The sequence below is a fragment of the Festucalex cinctus genome, chromosome 19 (genome assembly GCF_051991245.1).
Source record: "Festucalex cinctus isolate MCC-2025b chromosome 19, RoL_Fcin_1.0, whole genome shotgun sequence".
In the NCBI taxonomy this organism is placed as follows: domain Eukaryota; kingdom Metazoa; phylum Chordata; class Actinopteri; order Syngnathiformes; family Syngnathidae; genus Festucalex; species Festucalex cinctus.
Window position 1 is genome coordinate 14,545,446 of NC_135429.1, and position 17,607 is coordinate 14,563,052.

At 38.6% G+C, this 17,607-nt stretch overlaps 1 protein-coding gene across 3 annotated transcripts in view; it reads left to right on the forward strand.

Moving 5' to 3' along the window:
- Positions 1–17,234, forward strand: part of rapgef5a (Rap guanine nucleotide exchange factor (GEF) 5a) — a 38,398-nt gene extending 21,164 nt beyond the window's left edge. The window contains exons 11-26 of one of the 3 annotated variants that reach the window (XM_077506688.1): positions 686–786; positions 9,269–9,347; positions 9,436–9,580; positions 10,860–10,951; positions 11,034–11,064; positions 11,151–11,229; positions 11,304–11,453; positions 11,540–11,637; positions 13,037–13,159; positions 13,252–13,430; positions 13,517–13,607; positions 13,690–13,740; positions 13,845–13,932; positions 14,010–14,074; positions 14,302–14,356; positions 15,198–17,234. In XM_077506688.1, the coding sequence (XP_077362814.1) occupies positions 686–786; positions 9,269–9,347; positions 9,436–9,580; positions 10,860–10,951; positions 11,034–11,064; positions 11,151–11,229; positions 11,304–11,453; positions 11,540–11,637; positions 13,037–13,159; positions 13,252–13,430; positions 13,517–13,607; positions 13,690–13,740; positions 13,845–13,932; positions 14,010–14,074; positions 14,302–14,356; positions 15,198–15,316 (1,546 nt within the window). In that variant the 3' untranslated portion in view covers positions 15,317–17,234. Of the gene's footprint in view, positions 1–442; positions 787–8,492; positions 9,082–9,268; positions 9,348–9,435; positions 9,581–10,859; positions 10,952–11,033; positions 11,065–11,150; positions 11,230–11,303; positions 11,454–11,539; positions 11,638–13,036; positions 13,160–13,251; positions 13,431–13,516; positions 13,608–13,689; positions 13,741–13,844; positions 13,933–14,009; positions 14,075–14,301; positions 14,357–15,197 lie in introns of those variants that run through there. The other 2 variants (XM_077506689.1, XM_077506691.1) reach the window with 2 other exon arrangements.
- Positions 17,235–17,607: the final 373 nt, after the last annotated feature.

Genomic DNA, 17,607 nt, shown 5'->3' on the forward strand with positions numbered 1-17,607 from the left:
ATGCATGTCTTTGGAATGTGGGAGGAGACCGGAGTACCCGGAGAAGACCCACGCAGTCACGGGGAAAGAATAAAGATTATTTTATCTAAACAGATTCTAAAAAAAATTCTCCAATTTTTTTTTTTTTTTTTAGAAATTCACAGAGAGGTTTTGTAATTTGTAGGTTTGCTTTTTTTTTTTTTTTTTTTTTTTTTTTTTTTTTTTGGTCTGTAATTTTTTTAGCATGTGCATTTTTGTGTTTGCTAAGACTGAAAGCACAACTCATTGAATTTTAAGAGAGACACGTTAGTAAGTGGGTGTGCATGTTTAGTAGCAGTTCCCTCCCAGTTCTCGACTGTTGCTGTCATAAGTGTTGAATCTTCAGAGCTCGTAGATGACAGAGGCACATGATCAGCAGGTTTTCACCCCACAAAAAAAAACAAAAACGCTCTCTCAAACGTAGATGACCGCTCAAACTCCTCCCGTGTCCAGCCATGAGGATGACCACCAAGCAAGCCACTCTCGCCAAGGCGGAGGAAGACTTTGACGAAGATGACAGCGACGATGACGAGCGCGTTGCGCGCGCGTTCGACGTTCCCCATTTTCGTTACATTGACGACGATGAGAAGGACTCGGACGCGGGATGGAGCGACGGAGGCGGCTGGTGTTCTAGCGAGGAGGATTGTGATCAGTTTTCGTCTTACAGGTATGTGGTGGTGTCCGGAACGCCGCTCAAGATCTTGGAACATCTGCTAAGTGACCTGCGTCTAGATGACCAGAGAGGGGCGCCTGAGAGCACGGAGAGTGGTGAGCTTGAAAATTGCGGATAAGTTCCGACTAAATTTTATCTGATTATCTAGTATCATAAGTGCATCTGCATTTGTGCTTCTGGAGATATCCCAATCACATTTCGAGGTTTTAAATATCTGTCGAAAAAAAATTGTCTTAATTATCTTAAGTGTTTTAAAATTCAAATAAACGTATCACCAAATTGTAACTTTTTATATGGCTGTTAGTGGTTCAAATAATTATACAATTAAAATATTGTATACTTTATTCTTGTTATTGGCCCCGATTTCCGATCACATGATCGATTGCAAAGCACTTTGTGACAGTATAGTTTTTCATTTTAAAATCACAGTGTCGTAAATACCAAACTTGCCACTCATTGCACGGAATCTTGGATGACAAGCAACAAGTTTGAACAAAATCTTGCTCGTGTGTGTGTGTGGCAGCGTTATTCGGCACTCACACCACATTCTGCTGCTTGTTTGCAGTCATTCAGCCATGTCGCCGCCTGTCGATGTCAGAAATATTCAAGAGGTTAAATGCTTTAATGGCTATTGTGAAATGTCTTCCTCGGGGGAGTGCAGACATTGCTGCTGCAAAACTCTTAAATCTAAACGTGAATACAGCAAATCATTTATTTCTGCAATCCTTTTCGTTTTAAAGGGGAGATCAGCCCTAACATTTTCTAGCCTAAACTAGGGATGTCACAGTAAGGGCAATATTGTGATATTAAAACTGCCACAATATGGTCATCGTCATGTTGACAATATTTAAAAGGAACACATTTGTTAAAAAAAAAAAAAAAAAAAAAGTCAGGTTGATTTCCATTTGTGCGGTTCTAGCACCCTCTAGTGGCTATTTTATTAGTGCAATTTAATTTTAATGAGGGATGTTTTGGCCTTCTATGTTTAAAATCTCTGCTAATTGTCAGATGAAGGGGAACCTAATTTGCTTGTGAAGTGATCAATGTGTGCTTGCATTAGCAAGTAAGTGCCTCAATATTGTTATTAGAGATTGTAGGTGGTTTATATGCATTGCTGTTATGTACAAAAGCACAATATTGTGTTTTGTTTTTTTAGTATGAGCTCTCTTTTGTTTACAATATTGTGATCTTTTGTTAAATATCGCCAACGCCCCCACAATATTGTGATAATTATCGTACCGTGACCTTCATAACGTGATAATATCGTATTGTGATGTTTGGATATCGTTGCATCCCAAGTCTAAACACGGCATTCGGATAAATATTGTGTTTGTGAATCTGAATTAAGCAGCAAAATCCACCCGTTTTTATCCATCTAAGAGGGCGGCCATTTTGTTGACTGAAATCGACATCACAGTTGCGCAGGACTCGGGTAACGACCAATCACAGTTCACCTGTTTTCCGAGCTTGGTCATGTGACGTTCACAAGCTGAGCTGTGTTTCGTCGTTACCTGAGCCCTTGGGCACTGTGATGTCATCTTCAGTCAACAGGAAGTGGCAAAATGGCCGCCCCCTGAGATGGATAAAAATAGGTGGATTTTGCTGCTTAGGTAATATTCCACAAACACTATATTTAAAAAGAATACCGAGTTTAGATCAGTGAGGCTGTGTAGAAAATATTGTAAAGAAAATTTTTGAGTCGACTTTGACTTACAGAAAAAAAAAATGGATGACGACAGGACCTCATTGTTTGAACCAAAATGTGATTTTATACAGAACATAGTTTATTGTTTTTTTTAAGGCAGTTAACAGAAACAGCTTCAAACAATATGCATGAACAGCACATGACTAGATTTTGGACCACCAATGCAAGAATTGATTACAAATGTTGGCACGCCAAATAGGTATTAATTTCACAACGTTATGCTAAGATGAGTGTGACATTTAATTGTGATTAAATGTACATGCATTATACAAATGTGATTTCTGCCTGCAACCCTTGAATACATCAAGCACATACAAAAAGGCTGTGACATTAACTCTTTTACCGCCACGTTATATAAAAAAAAAATAAAAATAAAAAAACTTTTAAAAACGCTTTGATCATTTACATCATCCTTGAAAACGTTCCGTTTCATCAAATTTCATACACATTGAGACCATTGAAAAGAGATGCAATGCTGCCATCTGCTGGCTATAGATAGTGAGGGCTTTTGATTCCACAACTCATTGACCAGGCAGCACGTGCTGCACTTAGACAGTGAACAGCCCATTGATAAAAAATAAAATAAAAAATAAAAAAATGCATACATCGTGATTTTACTAATCGTTATTAAACGTTTTTGGCGGGGGGGTTCTCTTAAAAAAAACAAAAAAAAAACGTTTTTGACGGTGAATGAGTTAAAGTCCCCTGTAAAGTGAAAACAAATATCTTGTAAATTTGACACACCACAGAGAATAGTACTTAACCTGCAAAATTTTAATATTGAAAGAAAAAAAGTTGCCAAAGTAGAATATTTCAGTTGCAATGCATTTCATTGTGTTGATTCAGGCTCATCTTATCTATTTTGTGGTCTGAGAAGCATTTGGATGCTAAATCTTGGAATGGTCCTCCGATTTCTTCTTAATTAGCCTCACTTCTTTCTCACCAAGTACTGCTTTTATTTCCATTATGAAGTGTCGCATACTCTGTCAGCAAATGTTCGCCTTTCTCGCACTTGACGTGATGACGGTCTCGCAATGTGCCACTTTTGAAGACGTTGAAATGAAAGTCTATTTAGTGTCCACTTTTCAGCTTGCTTGGTTGACACTTTGATCAGCGACAGACGATTCACACTGAAGAGCCAGTTAGGGCTAGCTATGTAGCTAGCTAACTGGAACCGATCTTTGAACGGCATCCAAATGCGTCTTGATATTCTTTTTGAGATAAAGCGGCTACCCGCTTCTTCACTGCCGCCTCCCATTGCACAAAATCGTTTGAGTTTGACTGCCAATATGAGGATAAATGTTATCTTCTTCTTTGTTCTTGTTACATATTCTTACTTCGGCCGGTCTTTGTAAAATGTTTCTTGGTCATTTTTCGTTTCCAATAAGTTTCGAGTAAGTCAAGTTGAACTTGCGCCGTTCTTTTTGCTTCCATTTTTTCCTGATGCGCCTCTCTTTCTCGGAACTGCTTGCTATCAGCGATGTCATCCAGGATTTCTTGAAATAGTTTCTTCTTGGCGTCCGCCTGGCTCTGCGCAAAGTCTTTGAGCTCCTGCTCGTATAATTGAGCTAGGTACTTGATCATGGCTTGTTCTTCCGTCTTCTGCTGCCTCTCCTCATCTTGGATCCTTCGCCGCTCCCTCATTTGTTCGTCGAGGCCTTCTTTCATGAGCTTGTTGTTCTGGAATCGCTGACGGGCCTCTTCCGCTTCGATGTCCCACAAATCTTCCACCGTGGGCTTTTTCTCCATTTGCAATTTGGCTCTTGCCACACGTGCTAAATCCGCCTGCGTGATTTCAGTCATCACTTTTGCCGGGTCCATGTTGTTTGGCGTGTCTGGGAGAATATTTGTTTTCTTCAGCGGGTTGATTTGAAACGTCGTATGCGGTTTGACGAACTTCTCAGCCTTCAGGAACATCTCGGTGAGAAATTTGTCCCGATGGACAAAATTCACCTTTTTCTTATCCTCTTTTGACATGTTAACTAACTAGATCAGCCTGAACTATTTTGTTTTTGTTTTTTTGTATGTGCTGGTTGTAAACGTCCCGTAAGTGTTTGAGTTTCCAGCACTCAAGTTCGATGAGGTTGCACAGTTGTGAGTGCAGTTTCAGATTTTTGACGCACGTTAGCGTTGCAGTGCATTATTACAAAGGCAGCGATGATGCCGCCTTAAATGACATCGCTGATCATCACGACCATCACTGAGAAGCTTACGCCAAATCTGTTGATTGCAACACCATTTATCGTGTTATCATAAGGCTGGTGTTAACATGTGTATGTTTTTTTTGCTGTGGTGCAATGACAATAAGGTGAAATGTGTGAATGCTATTACATTTATTCCACCGTTCGTTTTGATCCCCGAGGATGTGTATTTTAATTACCGTACATCCGAGGAGAAGTGCAGAAGTGATAGGGTGCACAAATTATTACATCGATCATCTTTTATTTTTATAGCATTTTCATATTTGGTGCCTTGCTCAAGGGCCTCATGACTGTAATCAGGATTATGGACTACTGTCTGCGCAATTTCGATTTGACCCTCCAGTGGTCGCACGCAATCTTGTTCAATCTTGCACACTCTTCACCATCATAGACAATCGATGATTATCATCATTATTGAACAGGCTCATTTGTTCCACTGTTACCAAGACGAATGTAGGATGTTTGTTCTCATTCATCGTGAACCTTGATACTCATAATAATAAAAACAATAAGGTAAATTTATGTTTCAATATGTTATTCACACATTGTTGTCAAATATTTATGTGCATGAGGTGTGTAAGGATAATAAGGTCCACTACAACTCAAATAGAATCCAATTTGGGTCAAAATGGGACTGCAGACTTCTTGGGTCAATTTGACCAATATTCTGGGTTGTTTTAACCCAAACTATTTGGCTCAAAAATAGACTGACCTGCGACTTGGGTCAACCCAAGTTTCTGGGTTGTATCGGTTAAAATGACCCACAAAGATGCATGGGTCAAACTGACCCAAGTAAAGGCGGGTCAGTCCCTTTTTTGATCTCAGTTTGGTTGAAACTGACTCGCATAAATCGGGTCAGTCCCTTTTTGGTCTGAATTTGGTTGAAACTAACCCAAGTGGGTCAGTCCCAAATTGATCTCAATTCGTTTGAAACTGCCCCAAGTAAATCGGGTCAGTCACTTTTTGATCTCAATTCGGTTGAAACTGACCCAATGAAGAGGGTTAGTCCCTTGTTGATCTAAGTTTGCTTGTTATTTTAACCCAAATAGCCCAAAAAGTTGGGTCAAATTGACCCCGAGTAGTGGATAAGGTCCCTTTTTGACCCACATTGGGTTATTTTTGAGCTACCTGTAGTATGAGAATAACGGGAGAAGAGATAATAAATTATAAGGAAATATTGTTCTCACGAGGGAATAGTTTTATGACAATTAAATTGAATGAACAGACGAGTGTTAAACTTCAGTTAATTGAACATTTTTGCACCCCCCAAAATTAGGTTTTTGTGAAACCCAAAAAAGTTGTATCGGTCAAAAAAAATAATAATAATTGTTAGGTGGATTATTCATTAGATTAACTTTTTGGTTGACAAAGTAAATAAACAACCCAAAACATTGGCTTTATCCCCCCCCAAAAATTTAAAAAAAAAAAAAAACCCACAAAAAACAAAAACAAAGGGGTTGTTTTGTGGGTTATTATTCATTTGACCCAACACAACCCCAAAATTTGGGCCAGTCCCAAAATTGGTCCTTTGTAAATAAATAAATAAATGAATGAATGAATGAATAGGGTTGTTTGGTGGGTTACTCATTTCACCCAACTTTTTGGGTTTAAATCAATAAATCAAAACATTAGTTCTGTCCCTTTTTTTCTATTTTCTAGAAAAAATAAACCCAGTTTAAGTTATTTTTGACCCAACTGTTTTTTTTTGAGTGTGTTAACCGTCTATCAAATCAATGTGATTTTTAACATCAAAGTTCCCAACCCCCCCGCCCGGGTTTTGTCACAGCCACCATCATTGATATGAGCAGTTCAATGTAATTATGAAAGCATTTGTGTGTTCATGATTAACAATTACACAGACTGAAATGTCTTTCTTTTTTTTCCCTTTTCACCTCATGCCACTTCATTCTCTCAATTTTCCTTAATGTGACCATTTTTCCCTTTTCTGTGTGGCCATATTACCGCTTCATAAGCCACAAAGTTGTTTTTTTGATCAACACCTTGTAGTGGTTCGGAGCGTCAGTGTTCCTTTTGTAGCCGACCTTGCTCTGCAGTATTCTGAACAGGCTCCAACATGCTTTTGTGGAGGGAGCAACCCATCCCTGTGTACGCACATCATCATAACACCCCGCTCAAACAACAAAGTACACCCGCGGATTAGTGTGATTAGTTCAGCACGCAGACACCCTTTCCTTTGCCTCTCACGAGACATAACGTCCCCCAAGGTCGGAGCTGAATGAGGTATTCATCTGGGTGCTGGTGGGGGGTGGGCGGGGGTTTGACTTTGTGTGCCAGCAGGCAAATGTAGAGGACATATGTTGAGGAAGAAAATGGATATTTATCATCGCAGAGTGTACAGAGGCCAAGGAGAATATACTGGGAGACAAAAATGAGAGATTTGTTTAGCTAGCTTAGAGGGGGGCGGGATTGTTTAGGACAGGGGTGTCCAAACTTTTTCATTTGAGGGCCACATCCAGAAAATCCGAAGGACGCAAGGGCCACATAATGTTATGAAGAGAAATTGTGCTTACTCCTAAAAATTGTAACTAATTTATTTGTGCTTTTGCATATTTAGAAAAATGCTACAGTATATAAAGCAATTTATTTGTAATATGGCAGTAGGGTTATTATTATAGTTTTGGAATTTTTCATTTATTTTTTATTTCGTTTTGAGTTTTTGTTTTTTTTTTAATTTAGTTAGTTTTAATTAGTTTTCAGGGTGGTTCTGTTATTTTTTATTAGTTTTAGTTCTTTAATAAATGCTACGTTTTAGTTGAGTTAGTTTCAGTATTAGTTTTTTTGTATTTTATTTTATTTTTTTTAATGTGTATTACTTGTGTACAATATTTAAATAACACCATGGGCGCGACGTCATTATTCCGGTTTATATCAAAATAAATCTACTAAAAATCACATTTAAAATCATCCCCAAAGGCTCATGCATTAAATTAACTACCAAATACTAAAAACAAAGGACATTTTTGCGATAATTAGTTTTGTTTTAGTTAGTTTTGTAAACATAAAATGTAGTTTCAGTTAGTTTTCTTTTTTTAAAAAGCATCTTCGTTTTTATTTTATTTCGTTAACGAAATTGTTTTTGGAATTTTAGTTTTTTTCGTTAGTTCACTAAAATAACCTTGGGTGGCAAACTGCGGTCCTCGAGGGCCGGAGTCCTGCAGGTTTTATAGATTTCCCTACTCGTAGTGCAGCTGATTCCAATTAACAGGCTCGTTATCAGGCTTCTGCAGAGCTTGCTGATGAGCTGATCATGAATCAGCTGTGTTGAAGAAGGGAAATATCCAAAACCTGCAGGACTGCGGCCCTCGAGGACCGGATCTCGCCCCTGCTTTAATAGCAATAGTGTTTTTAATAGCAATAGTGTTTTTCGACACCCTCCCTTCTTACTTAGACTTAGACTAGACTTTATTGATCCCTTTGGGTTGGCTCCCTCTGGGGAATTTACATGTCCAGCAGCAATAAGAACAGATAATAAAATAAAAAATTATTCAATCAATCAATAAATAAAGTTATTACACCAGAGATTGAATTAAATAAATTAAAGTACAGTAAATGAATTAAATAAATTAAAGTACAGTAAAGTGCCATATTTTGCTATAATTAGTTATAATTTTGTTTTTATTTCATTTAACCCCCTGGCGTTATCTTATTTTGAAATGACTTGGTCAGAACCATCAAAAAGCCCAAAACGGGTCACAATAATGCCTAACGGTTAAACTGAGTCAAATGCCATTTTTAGCATATGTCACGGCCCACTAAATGAAAAATGGACGTCGGGCCGCAAATGGCCCCCGGGCCGTAGTTTGGACAGCCCTGGTTTAGGATGAAGGTGGCAATAGAATTACATCAAAAGTGGGGGGGAAATATCTGCTCATATTCAGCCAAATGCTTGAGACATCGTTGGATGGCGCTTCACAGTGCAGATGGACAATTGACCCGAAAGACATTGTTAAGCTCGTACTTACATCATCAATTTGCTCTGTCGCCTCTGCTCTGTCGTTTGATTGATTTCTTCACCGTGTGCCTGACAGAATACGATTTAGGTCGTACATTTTCCGAGGCGAATATTCTGACGCACGCAGGCATATCGAGACGCCCCCCGGCACACCGCTGCCAGGAATGACTCACTCACAGGTCTCTCATATTCTGCTCTGAGCCACGACAACACAAATACCTTTTACGTTTTGACAGGCACGTTAAAAGGCGGAGCCAAACAAGCTTGAAAATGTTGAGCAATTTACAGTTTTCTCTCAAGCGCGACACATTCCTGCAATTAAATGATACATCTTGAATTGGCAATCACCTTGCATAACTTCACCTGGCTGGAGTCCTCCAGCACACACCTGAAAGCCAAGGTAATTAGCTCTTAAAATGTGATGAGACGTGATCATCTCCTCACGCTGACTAATTTCCCTTGGCGGCATGCACTGCAAGTTTGTTTGTACATGTTTGTGACCTGGATCTGTGTATGTAACTGTAATCATAAATTACTAACTCGATGTGTGGAACACTTTTTTTTCCCTTTGGGGGATTAGTAGAGTAAAACACACTGATAACATGAAAGTGTCAATCAAAATTACGGTTAAAAATGTCGTCCATTTCTGGTGGCATGTTGACAATATGTGGCTAATGAGTTGTTTTGTCCCGCTTCAGAAATGCTGTTGGATGACTTCCTGCTAACCTACCTGGTGTTCATGTCCACCTCTGACCTCTGTCAGGCCCTGCTGGGACAATATCCTTCATGGCAAATGTACACAAAATGTCACCCATCCTACAAAAGCCCCCCACACATCCTCTGTCGCCGCCTTGACCACTCTCACCTATAGCGGCGCACGCAGCCGCGGCCAGGAGGAAGGCAAGGACACCCTCTTCAGGAAGCGCAAGGTACTGCAGTTGGTCTCCCACTGGAGCCGACTCTACAAGGACTTCCTCAAGGAGGAGGAGCACGTTCGGGGTTTCATGAAGGTATGCGCTCATAGCTTGTTTTGGTGCAGCGCTATAATGCAGTATATCGGTGAATATGCGGAGATGACACATGACCTGACGGCTCCATTCGCCAGGTTGCTACGGAAACCAAAGTGCGAGGGTTGGCATGGGTATGATCTCGTATAGTGTGCAACCAAGGCGATAGTTGCCTAGTAACAGAGAAATGGGACTTCGGATGGGCGGGGTCTGGTGGGTAAACGACAATTAACAAACAAGCAGGTGTTTGCATGCATGTTAGCGTCTCTTGAGATTTTGCGCTACTTCAATGATGCTGCTACGTGTACACTTAAGCCAGGGGTGTCCAAACATCTTCATTTGAGGGCCACATCCAGAAAATCAGGAGGACGCAAGGGCCACATAATGTTAGGAAGAGAAATTGTGTTTAGTCCTGAAAATTGTGCAAATAATTTATTTGTGCTTTTGCATATTTAGAAAAATGCTACAGTATATAAACCAATTTATTTGTAATATGGCAGTAGGGTTATTATAGTTTTGGAATTTTTCATTTTAGTTTTTATTTCATTTTGTGTTTTGTTTTTTTAAATTGAGTTTTAATTAGTTTTCAGGGTGGTTCTGTTAGTTTTTTTTTTTTAAATAATTTTTTGTTCTTTAAATGCTTAGTTTTAGTTTAGTTACTTTCAGTATTAGTTTTAGTTGTTTTTTTTTATGTGTATTACTTGTGCACAATATTTAAATGGAATTTAATTAAATTTAATTCAATTGGAACGCGGCAACACTGAGCCCTTGTGATGTCATTTTCAATCGACAGCAAGTTGCAAAATGTGTTTTTAATGGTACAAATTGTACGTGAAAAATAATGAAAGCATCAAATTAATTATAGACAAAATATTAACTTTTTAATGCTATAATGGGCTAAATAAGTGAAGTATCACTTTAAATACGGCACAAATTCAATTACTGGTAACAAATAGATATGACAAGGATTCGCGTCCTTATTGCATCATTAACTGCGCCACACAATGCATTCTGGGAACAATATATATGCAAAGCAGGTCGATTTAACTTCCAGGACTGTGATGCCGCGTTCCATTTGCATTTGTATTATTTTTTGGAACAATATGATTACAGTTGTGCTCCGTCATTTTAGGGCTGGCACACAAATAGCGAAAATCTGCATATAATTAACGGCAATCATTTTTAAGTTACATCCCTAGATTTTACCGATGCGGCCCACTTGGAAATATATTTTCTTCCATGCGGCCCCTGAGCTAACATGAGTTTGACACCCCTGTGTTAGACTCTGTACAGGTGTGTCCTCGAGGATCTGTGCGAGTTCCCAACGCTTGAGAAAGACCTTAAAGAGTTCCAGAAGCTTCTGCGTCGTAGACAGTAAGTGCAATCGTGCTGCTTGTTTGCGCAAACGTTTGTTGTGCGACGTATCCCTCCTCACCGCTTGTGTATTTCGTTGCAGCACAGTGGATGACTGTCCGCCAAACCAAAAGGTAACAGGGAAAACGCTCAGTAAATGTTTTTGTTTGTTTGTTTGTTTTGTCAGCTGCCATTACATGACTGTTGTGTTCCCTGCCAGAGCAAACAAATGCACCAGCAGTTGAGTTTGAAGGAAAACTGTTTGCAACTTCGCACTCCGCAACCTGAGACCAGAGAAGGTAAACGTCGCTCGTGGGCTATTTCAGGCATTTTTGTTAATAATCGCTGACGTCTCCTCTTTGTCATGTCCCAGTTATTTGCTGTGTTTACGTAAGCACCGACTCCTACCTGAGTGTCCACACGCATCCCTCGCTGGAGGCCCACGAGCTGCTAAAAATCGTCAGGCTGAAGATGGACAGGTCGGAAGAAGACATGGTGCTTGCCGTGGTCTCCCACGCCGGAGGTAAACGCGCACAGTGTTGCAAAATAGGCACATTTCTTCTCTCTTGCTTTGTGTTTGTTTCATGAAACGCTCTTTTTTTCTTGCAGAGCGCCGGATGTTGCAACCCAGCGACTGCGTGTATTCAGAGTCTCTGACCCCGCAGGGCAAGCTTGTAGTCTGTCGCAGGGATCTTGCTGAGATCCTGGTACGTCGATGAATTCTTGGAGTTATACTTTCATGCAGGTGATAAAAGGTTGCCGCAAGATGGTGGTGGGCGGTGAAGCACAATTGTGCAATACTAAGATGTAGGGCTGGACGATTGCCGATGCAAGGTATCGGTGCAGCCTTATTTTAAGGTATCGGTGCTCATGGAGGGGACCAATATCATCCAATGATACTAAAGAAAAACTATCTGACACTGAATAAATTCTCCTCTGCAGTCGTTGCCGCTATACCAGGGCTCCGCAACCTATGGTTACCCTTTTTAAAATAAAAAAAAATAAAAAAAAGGTAGAAATGAATATTTTTTACATATTTAGTTGTTTTTTTTAAATAAAATATTCTTTAAATGTATTAATTATTTAAATTTTAAAAATGAATAATTAACTATGATAAACTCCAAATTTTTGAGACATGAAAAGTTTTTTTTTTAATTACCTAAAATTGTCTAAAAACTGACAATAAAATGTCCAAAAAGACCAAAAGCAAAAAAAATTACCATAAAATGTCCATGAAATTGCCAAAAATGTCAGAGAATTGAATAAAAATTGAAGAAAAGGAAATGTAAAAAGTAGCTATAAAATGTCAAAAAACAAAAGAAATCCCAAATATTTGCATGAAATGTTCACAAAATTGCCCAAGTCAGAAAATGTACTTATTTATTTAAAAAAAAAAGCAGAAAAGAAAACATTTAAAAATTCACTTTAAAATGACCTAAAAGAAAAGAAGAAATCCCAAAAATTACCATAAAATGTCCATGAAATTGCCAAAAATGTCAGAGAATTGAATAAAAACTGAAGGAAATGTGAAAAGTAGCTATAAAATGTCAAAAAACAAAAGAAATCCCAAAAATTAGCATTAAATGTTCACAATATTACCCAAGTCAGAAAATTTACTTATTAAAAAAAAAAAAAAAACAGAAAAGAAAACATGTAAAAAGTAACTTTAAAATGACCTAAAAGAAAATAATAAATCCCCAAAATTAGAATAAAATGTCCACGAAAGTGCAGTCTGGGGAAAAGGGGTATCAAACATCCCTACTAAAATATCAGCAAAGCACTCTTTTTGTCTAAAATGAACTCCTGAACTCACTTCAACATAGTTCCTTGTCAAAGACAGCAGCAAAGCACGATTTTTTGTCAAAATCAAACTCCTGAACTCACTTCAGTGTAGCTCCTTGACAACAAGTTGCCGCAAAATGGCGGCACAGCACTATATTTTACAAATGAGGCACTTGAATTCACCTCAACATAGTTCCTTATTATTGAGTGCGTTTTTCAGCACATCATGCAATTATTATTATTTTATTTTTTTTAAGTGATCAGTTTTTCATATTTTTTTCCAATTTTGAACAACCAATTAAATGTTCCTTTTCCCGTCTGCAGCCCCCGTTAACGGACAGCGCCGAGCTCAGCAGGAGGCCGGTCCGCCTTTTGGGGATCAACACGTGGGACGTGGCCGCGGCTCTCACACACCTGGACTGGAGCCTCTTCAAATCCATCCACGAGGTATAAAACTGCACGTGGATGTAGGAAACAGCGCGCACGTGTGTAATCCCGCGACTGCATTTGACTGACGAAACTGATCTCTGCTCACGCAGCAAGAGCTGGTCTACTACACCCTCAGGCGCATCCCCGGCGGCGGCCACACGGCGGCGCTGTCCGTCTTGCTGCAGCGCTGCAACGAAGTGCAGCAGTGGGTTATGTCCGAAGTCCTCATGTGCGCGTCGCTCAACAAGCGGGTGCAGCTGCTCAAAAAGTTCATCAAAATTGCAGCTCAGTAAGGACGCGCGCTTTCAATGAGGCGGGAATCGTTTTTTTCTGAACCGTGATGGACTGTTTTGTATTTGCGTTTTTTTGCGCTAGTTGCAAAGCGCAACGGAATTTGAACTCGGCCTTCGCCATCATCATGGGCCTCAACACGGCGGCTGTGAGTCGACTCAACCAAACGTGGGAGGTGAGGATCACGGTGCCTTTTTTTTGTGTTTGCTTGCTTTGCGTTTTCAATCGGAAACTTTTTTTTTTTTTTTTTTTTAAAGAAATGTCCTGGGAAGTTCAAGAAGCTTTTCGCAGAGTTGGAGCTGATCACGGTGAGGACAAAAAATGCACATGTTGTTATTCATTCTGGATCTGTTTATTTTATTATTTTTTTTAAATATATTTCATCAATGGAATTGTTCCCGTCTTCTTCCAGGATCCGTCTCTGAACCACAAAGCTTACAGAGAAGCTTTCAAGAGGATGAAACCTCCAAAGATTCCTTTTATGCCACTTCTCTTGAAAGGTCATCTCTCTTTTCAGTATGTGTGTTAAATAGTTATGCAAATATCTTAATGAAACTTATTGAATCTGCTCTTCCAGATATCACCTTTATCCACGAGGGCAATAAGACTTTCCATGACAACCTAGTGAACTTTGAGAAGTTGGTGAGTGGACTGGAGTCTGCATTACTTGCGAGCATTACTTACTCTTCTACAAACTGCCTCTGCAATTTCTATTTATATTAACTGATGTAAATGTCAGTTATGTTGTCTTAATAATCGATTACATTTGTTTTGCTTTAAAAAAAAAAAAAAGATCTATTAAATGTAAACCAAGCTTCAGTATACACATTGTGCCCAATACTCTGACATCTTTTTTTGTACATCAACAGCATATGATCGCAGACACAGTACGAATGATTCGACACTGCCAAAGCGACCCAACAGGTGAGGGGAAAAAAAATATAGCATCGGTCCTTAATTTCTGCAACTTTGACAAGATTTGAATATGTTGTGGTTATTTTTTTGTTCAATATTCCAGTGATCCACAAGTTCTTCCCATGCATGCTTTTTATGAATCTTACCAAGCTGACAATCATCTTTCCCCATTGCAATGGATGAAAATGACATTAATCAGTTCCAGTGAAGACAAATAAAACGGTATTGTACTTTATAAAAACAGAATAGTAAATATTACAGTGTAAAGTATTTAAAATAAAATATTTATAAAATAAATATTTATTATTATTATTATTATTATTATTATTATTACATTATAGATTTTTTTAAATATATTTAAGAGTTGCATCCAATTCAGTGTGCTGCTTCCTGTTTATAAAAAAAGTAGTAACAATTACATATTGTAAAATATTTAAAGTAAAATATGTATATAATAAATATATATTTATTTATCTATTATTATTATTATTATTATTATTATTATTATTTATCAAATAACATTAAAAATGTAAGCGTCTGTGCTTCATACTGCATCCAAATCAGTGTGCTGCTCCCTCTGTTGTGCCTGCCTTGGCCACTGGGGGGCAGTACTGTACATTACAGGCATGCAGACACAAATGAAGAAGAATAAAAACGTGTGTTGTTGAACCATTGTCGTTTAAATATCCGTTGTTTATAAAAAGTTCAAAAACGTTAGCATGCCACTGGCTTTTTCCATTGATGTTAGCATCAAGCTAGCAGGCGGTTCTAAAGCCAGCGTAGTTTTGCTTGTTTGAACTAATTCTCTCCGTTTTACCAGCTTGCGTTCATTTCGTCTCCATTGCGGCAGGTAACGAGGTGATCGGCGTGGACAGCGCAGAGTTGAGGGCGAGCGTTCGCTACTTGCACATCATCGACAATCAGCAGACGCTCTTTGAGCTGTCCCACAAACTGGAGCCGCGGGCTTAACGCGCACGCGCGTCACGAAGCAAGGACGCCGGACAGCAAAGGTCGCACACGAGCAGTACGGCTTTCGAGGTGCCAAGTTGACCGACCACGAGGTGCCATTTTGTTTGGACAAAACAGAGTGCACCTCTGATGTGAGTAGAGAAGGATGTAAATATTTTGTACAGTATCTATTGGATGAATATGACCTTAATTTTTGTTTTTGTGATATTTTGGTTATTTATGTGCCTGTCGAGCAGGTTGAATGTTCCTTTTGTTTGTGCTGGCCTTGTCATTTCATTTACCCAAAAAAAAAACAGCCTCTTGAAAGTGTTTGCAGCCATAATTTACTATGTCATGATGTCGCCTTCATGTTTTACGGTATCAAGACACGTTCAGGATCTTGTCACAGCTGCTAGATGCATCCGATCTTTATTTTTTTGTCGTTCCTTGTGCGGGTTGATGATGTACCTCAAGAGACGAGTCGAGTTTCTCCTTTTGACGATTTCGTTGTGAGATTCTGGGTTTTACTTGTTTTCTAGGCATGTCATGCACTTCCCTCACTGAACATTAAGTGTATTAATAAATAGTCTAGACGTCATTAGGTGGATTTCTACCACGTATGGACCTATACATCATTTCTACAAAATGCCACACAGTGTCCTCTGCAGCACAAATGCACCGCAAAGTTATTTTTCTCCTAATTAGGTCATCGTATTCCCTTATAATAACGCCTTTGAAGCAAGTATGATTCATCTGGCAATTCTAAAAGATGATTTAATTAAAGGCCTCCCAACTGTTTGTGACTGAACCTTCGAGAATACCTTTTCTTTATCTTCAAGGTGCAGATTATTATATGTCTGATTGGCAACATATTCACGATTGAATGTGATCCAGTATAAGAATTGTATCAAAGAAAAAACTAGGTTACCAAAATAGTCAATTAGATTTTTTTTTTTTTTTAAACTGTACCTGAAAAGTGTCTTATCATTTCTTCCATGATATATATTGCATGCATTATCACCAAAATGTAAACAACAGATTTTTGTATGATTTTTTTTTTTTTTTGGATATTTGTATTTTCTTAGCAAGTCAAATAGATGTCAAAACGAATTTTAGTGACAAAAAAAACAAAAAACAATTAGAAGTCGCATTCCAAAGTTGAAGCATAACCTGGCACAGGTTGAGTGTTTGTTGTTCACATTCAATTGTAGATACAAGTTACAACCATCCAGCATTATTTTGGGAAACGCCGACTTGAGAAGATAACTTTTTAGGATGCTTTTGTTGACTGTAAAGCTCGAAATAGCTTGTGGAGGTAAGTCGATGTACATTTTTTACAAACATGCGCTCCACTTGATGTGTTAAAAATGCAGTTAATCATTGTGCTACTTAGTTTATTACTTCTAATATCCAGTTTGCTACGTTGGCCAAATGTTTTGCTTGAAAGTTAAATTGTGAAGGTCCATGTATTTAAAAGGTGGAAAGCAATACGTTATTCTGAGAGGCGTTACAGTGGAAAGATTGTAACATCGCATTGTCGCCACTTGAGGGCGCCAGAGGAGCTACTCTAGCGTAGCATACAGTACTGTGACCGGAGAAGGAAGGTGACTATTTATTTCGTGTTTTCAACAGTCATGACTGTAAAAAAAAAAAAAAGTTTTGCATTGCGTTGAAACCTGTTTGCATGTTACAAAAGAATTAACACAATGCAAAGGAGGGCATGTTGAAGGCTTTGTACTATAACGTGTAAATTGATGCCTATGTACTGTTATTTATTTGTTTCAAACGGTTCGGCAAAAAAAAAAAAAAAAAAAAGTGAACCACAAAGCAATACATTCTTGTCCACTTGTTGTTCTGAAGCCACATGTCTTTTCTATAGAAGTGTTTTACTATGTGGACATTTGAACTGAAATGAATAAATTATAGGTTTTATGTGAAAGCAGCAGGTCTCGTGTGAATTTGTGCATCTGTGACCAGTGATATAGTGTAACCGTTTCTTGATCAACTTGACACTCTTCCAATGCCATGATGACGAACTGCATCCTCTTGGGCACGTGGATGTGGTGCATGCAGCTGAGCAGCAATATAAAGTTGTGTACGTGTGTGCTGTTCACTTCCTGAAAAGAAAATATTAAATGAAACTGCACTGAATACTAAGGTGACGGCACCACTTCCATTCAGTCAAGATAACGGACACAGCTTGAGAACGATGCACATATAACTTTTAATATCAATGTATGTTTAAAAGAACTGTGACTATATGCCATGAATAAACAACTGAGAAACTAACAAATGACAAAATAAAAAAAAAA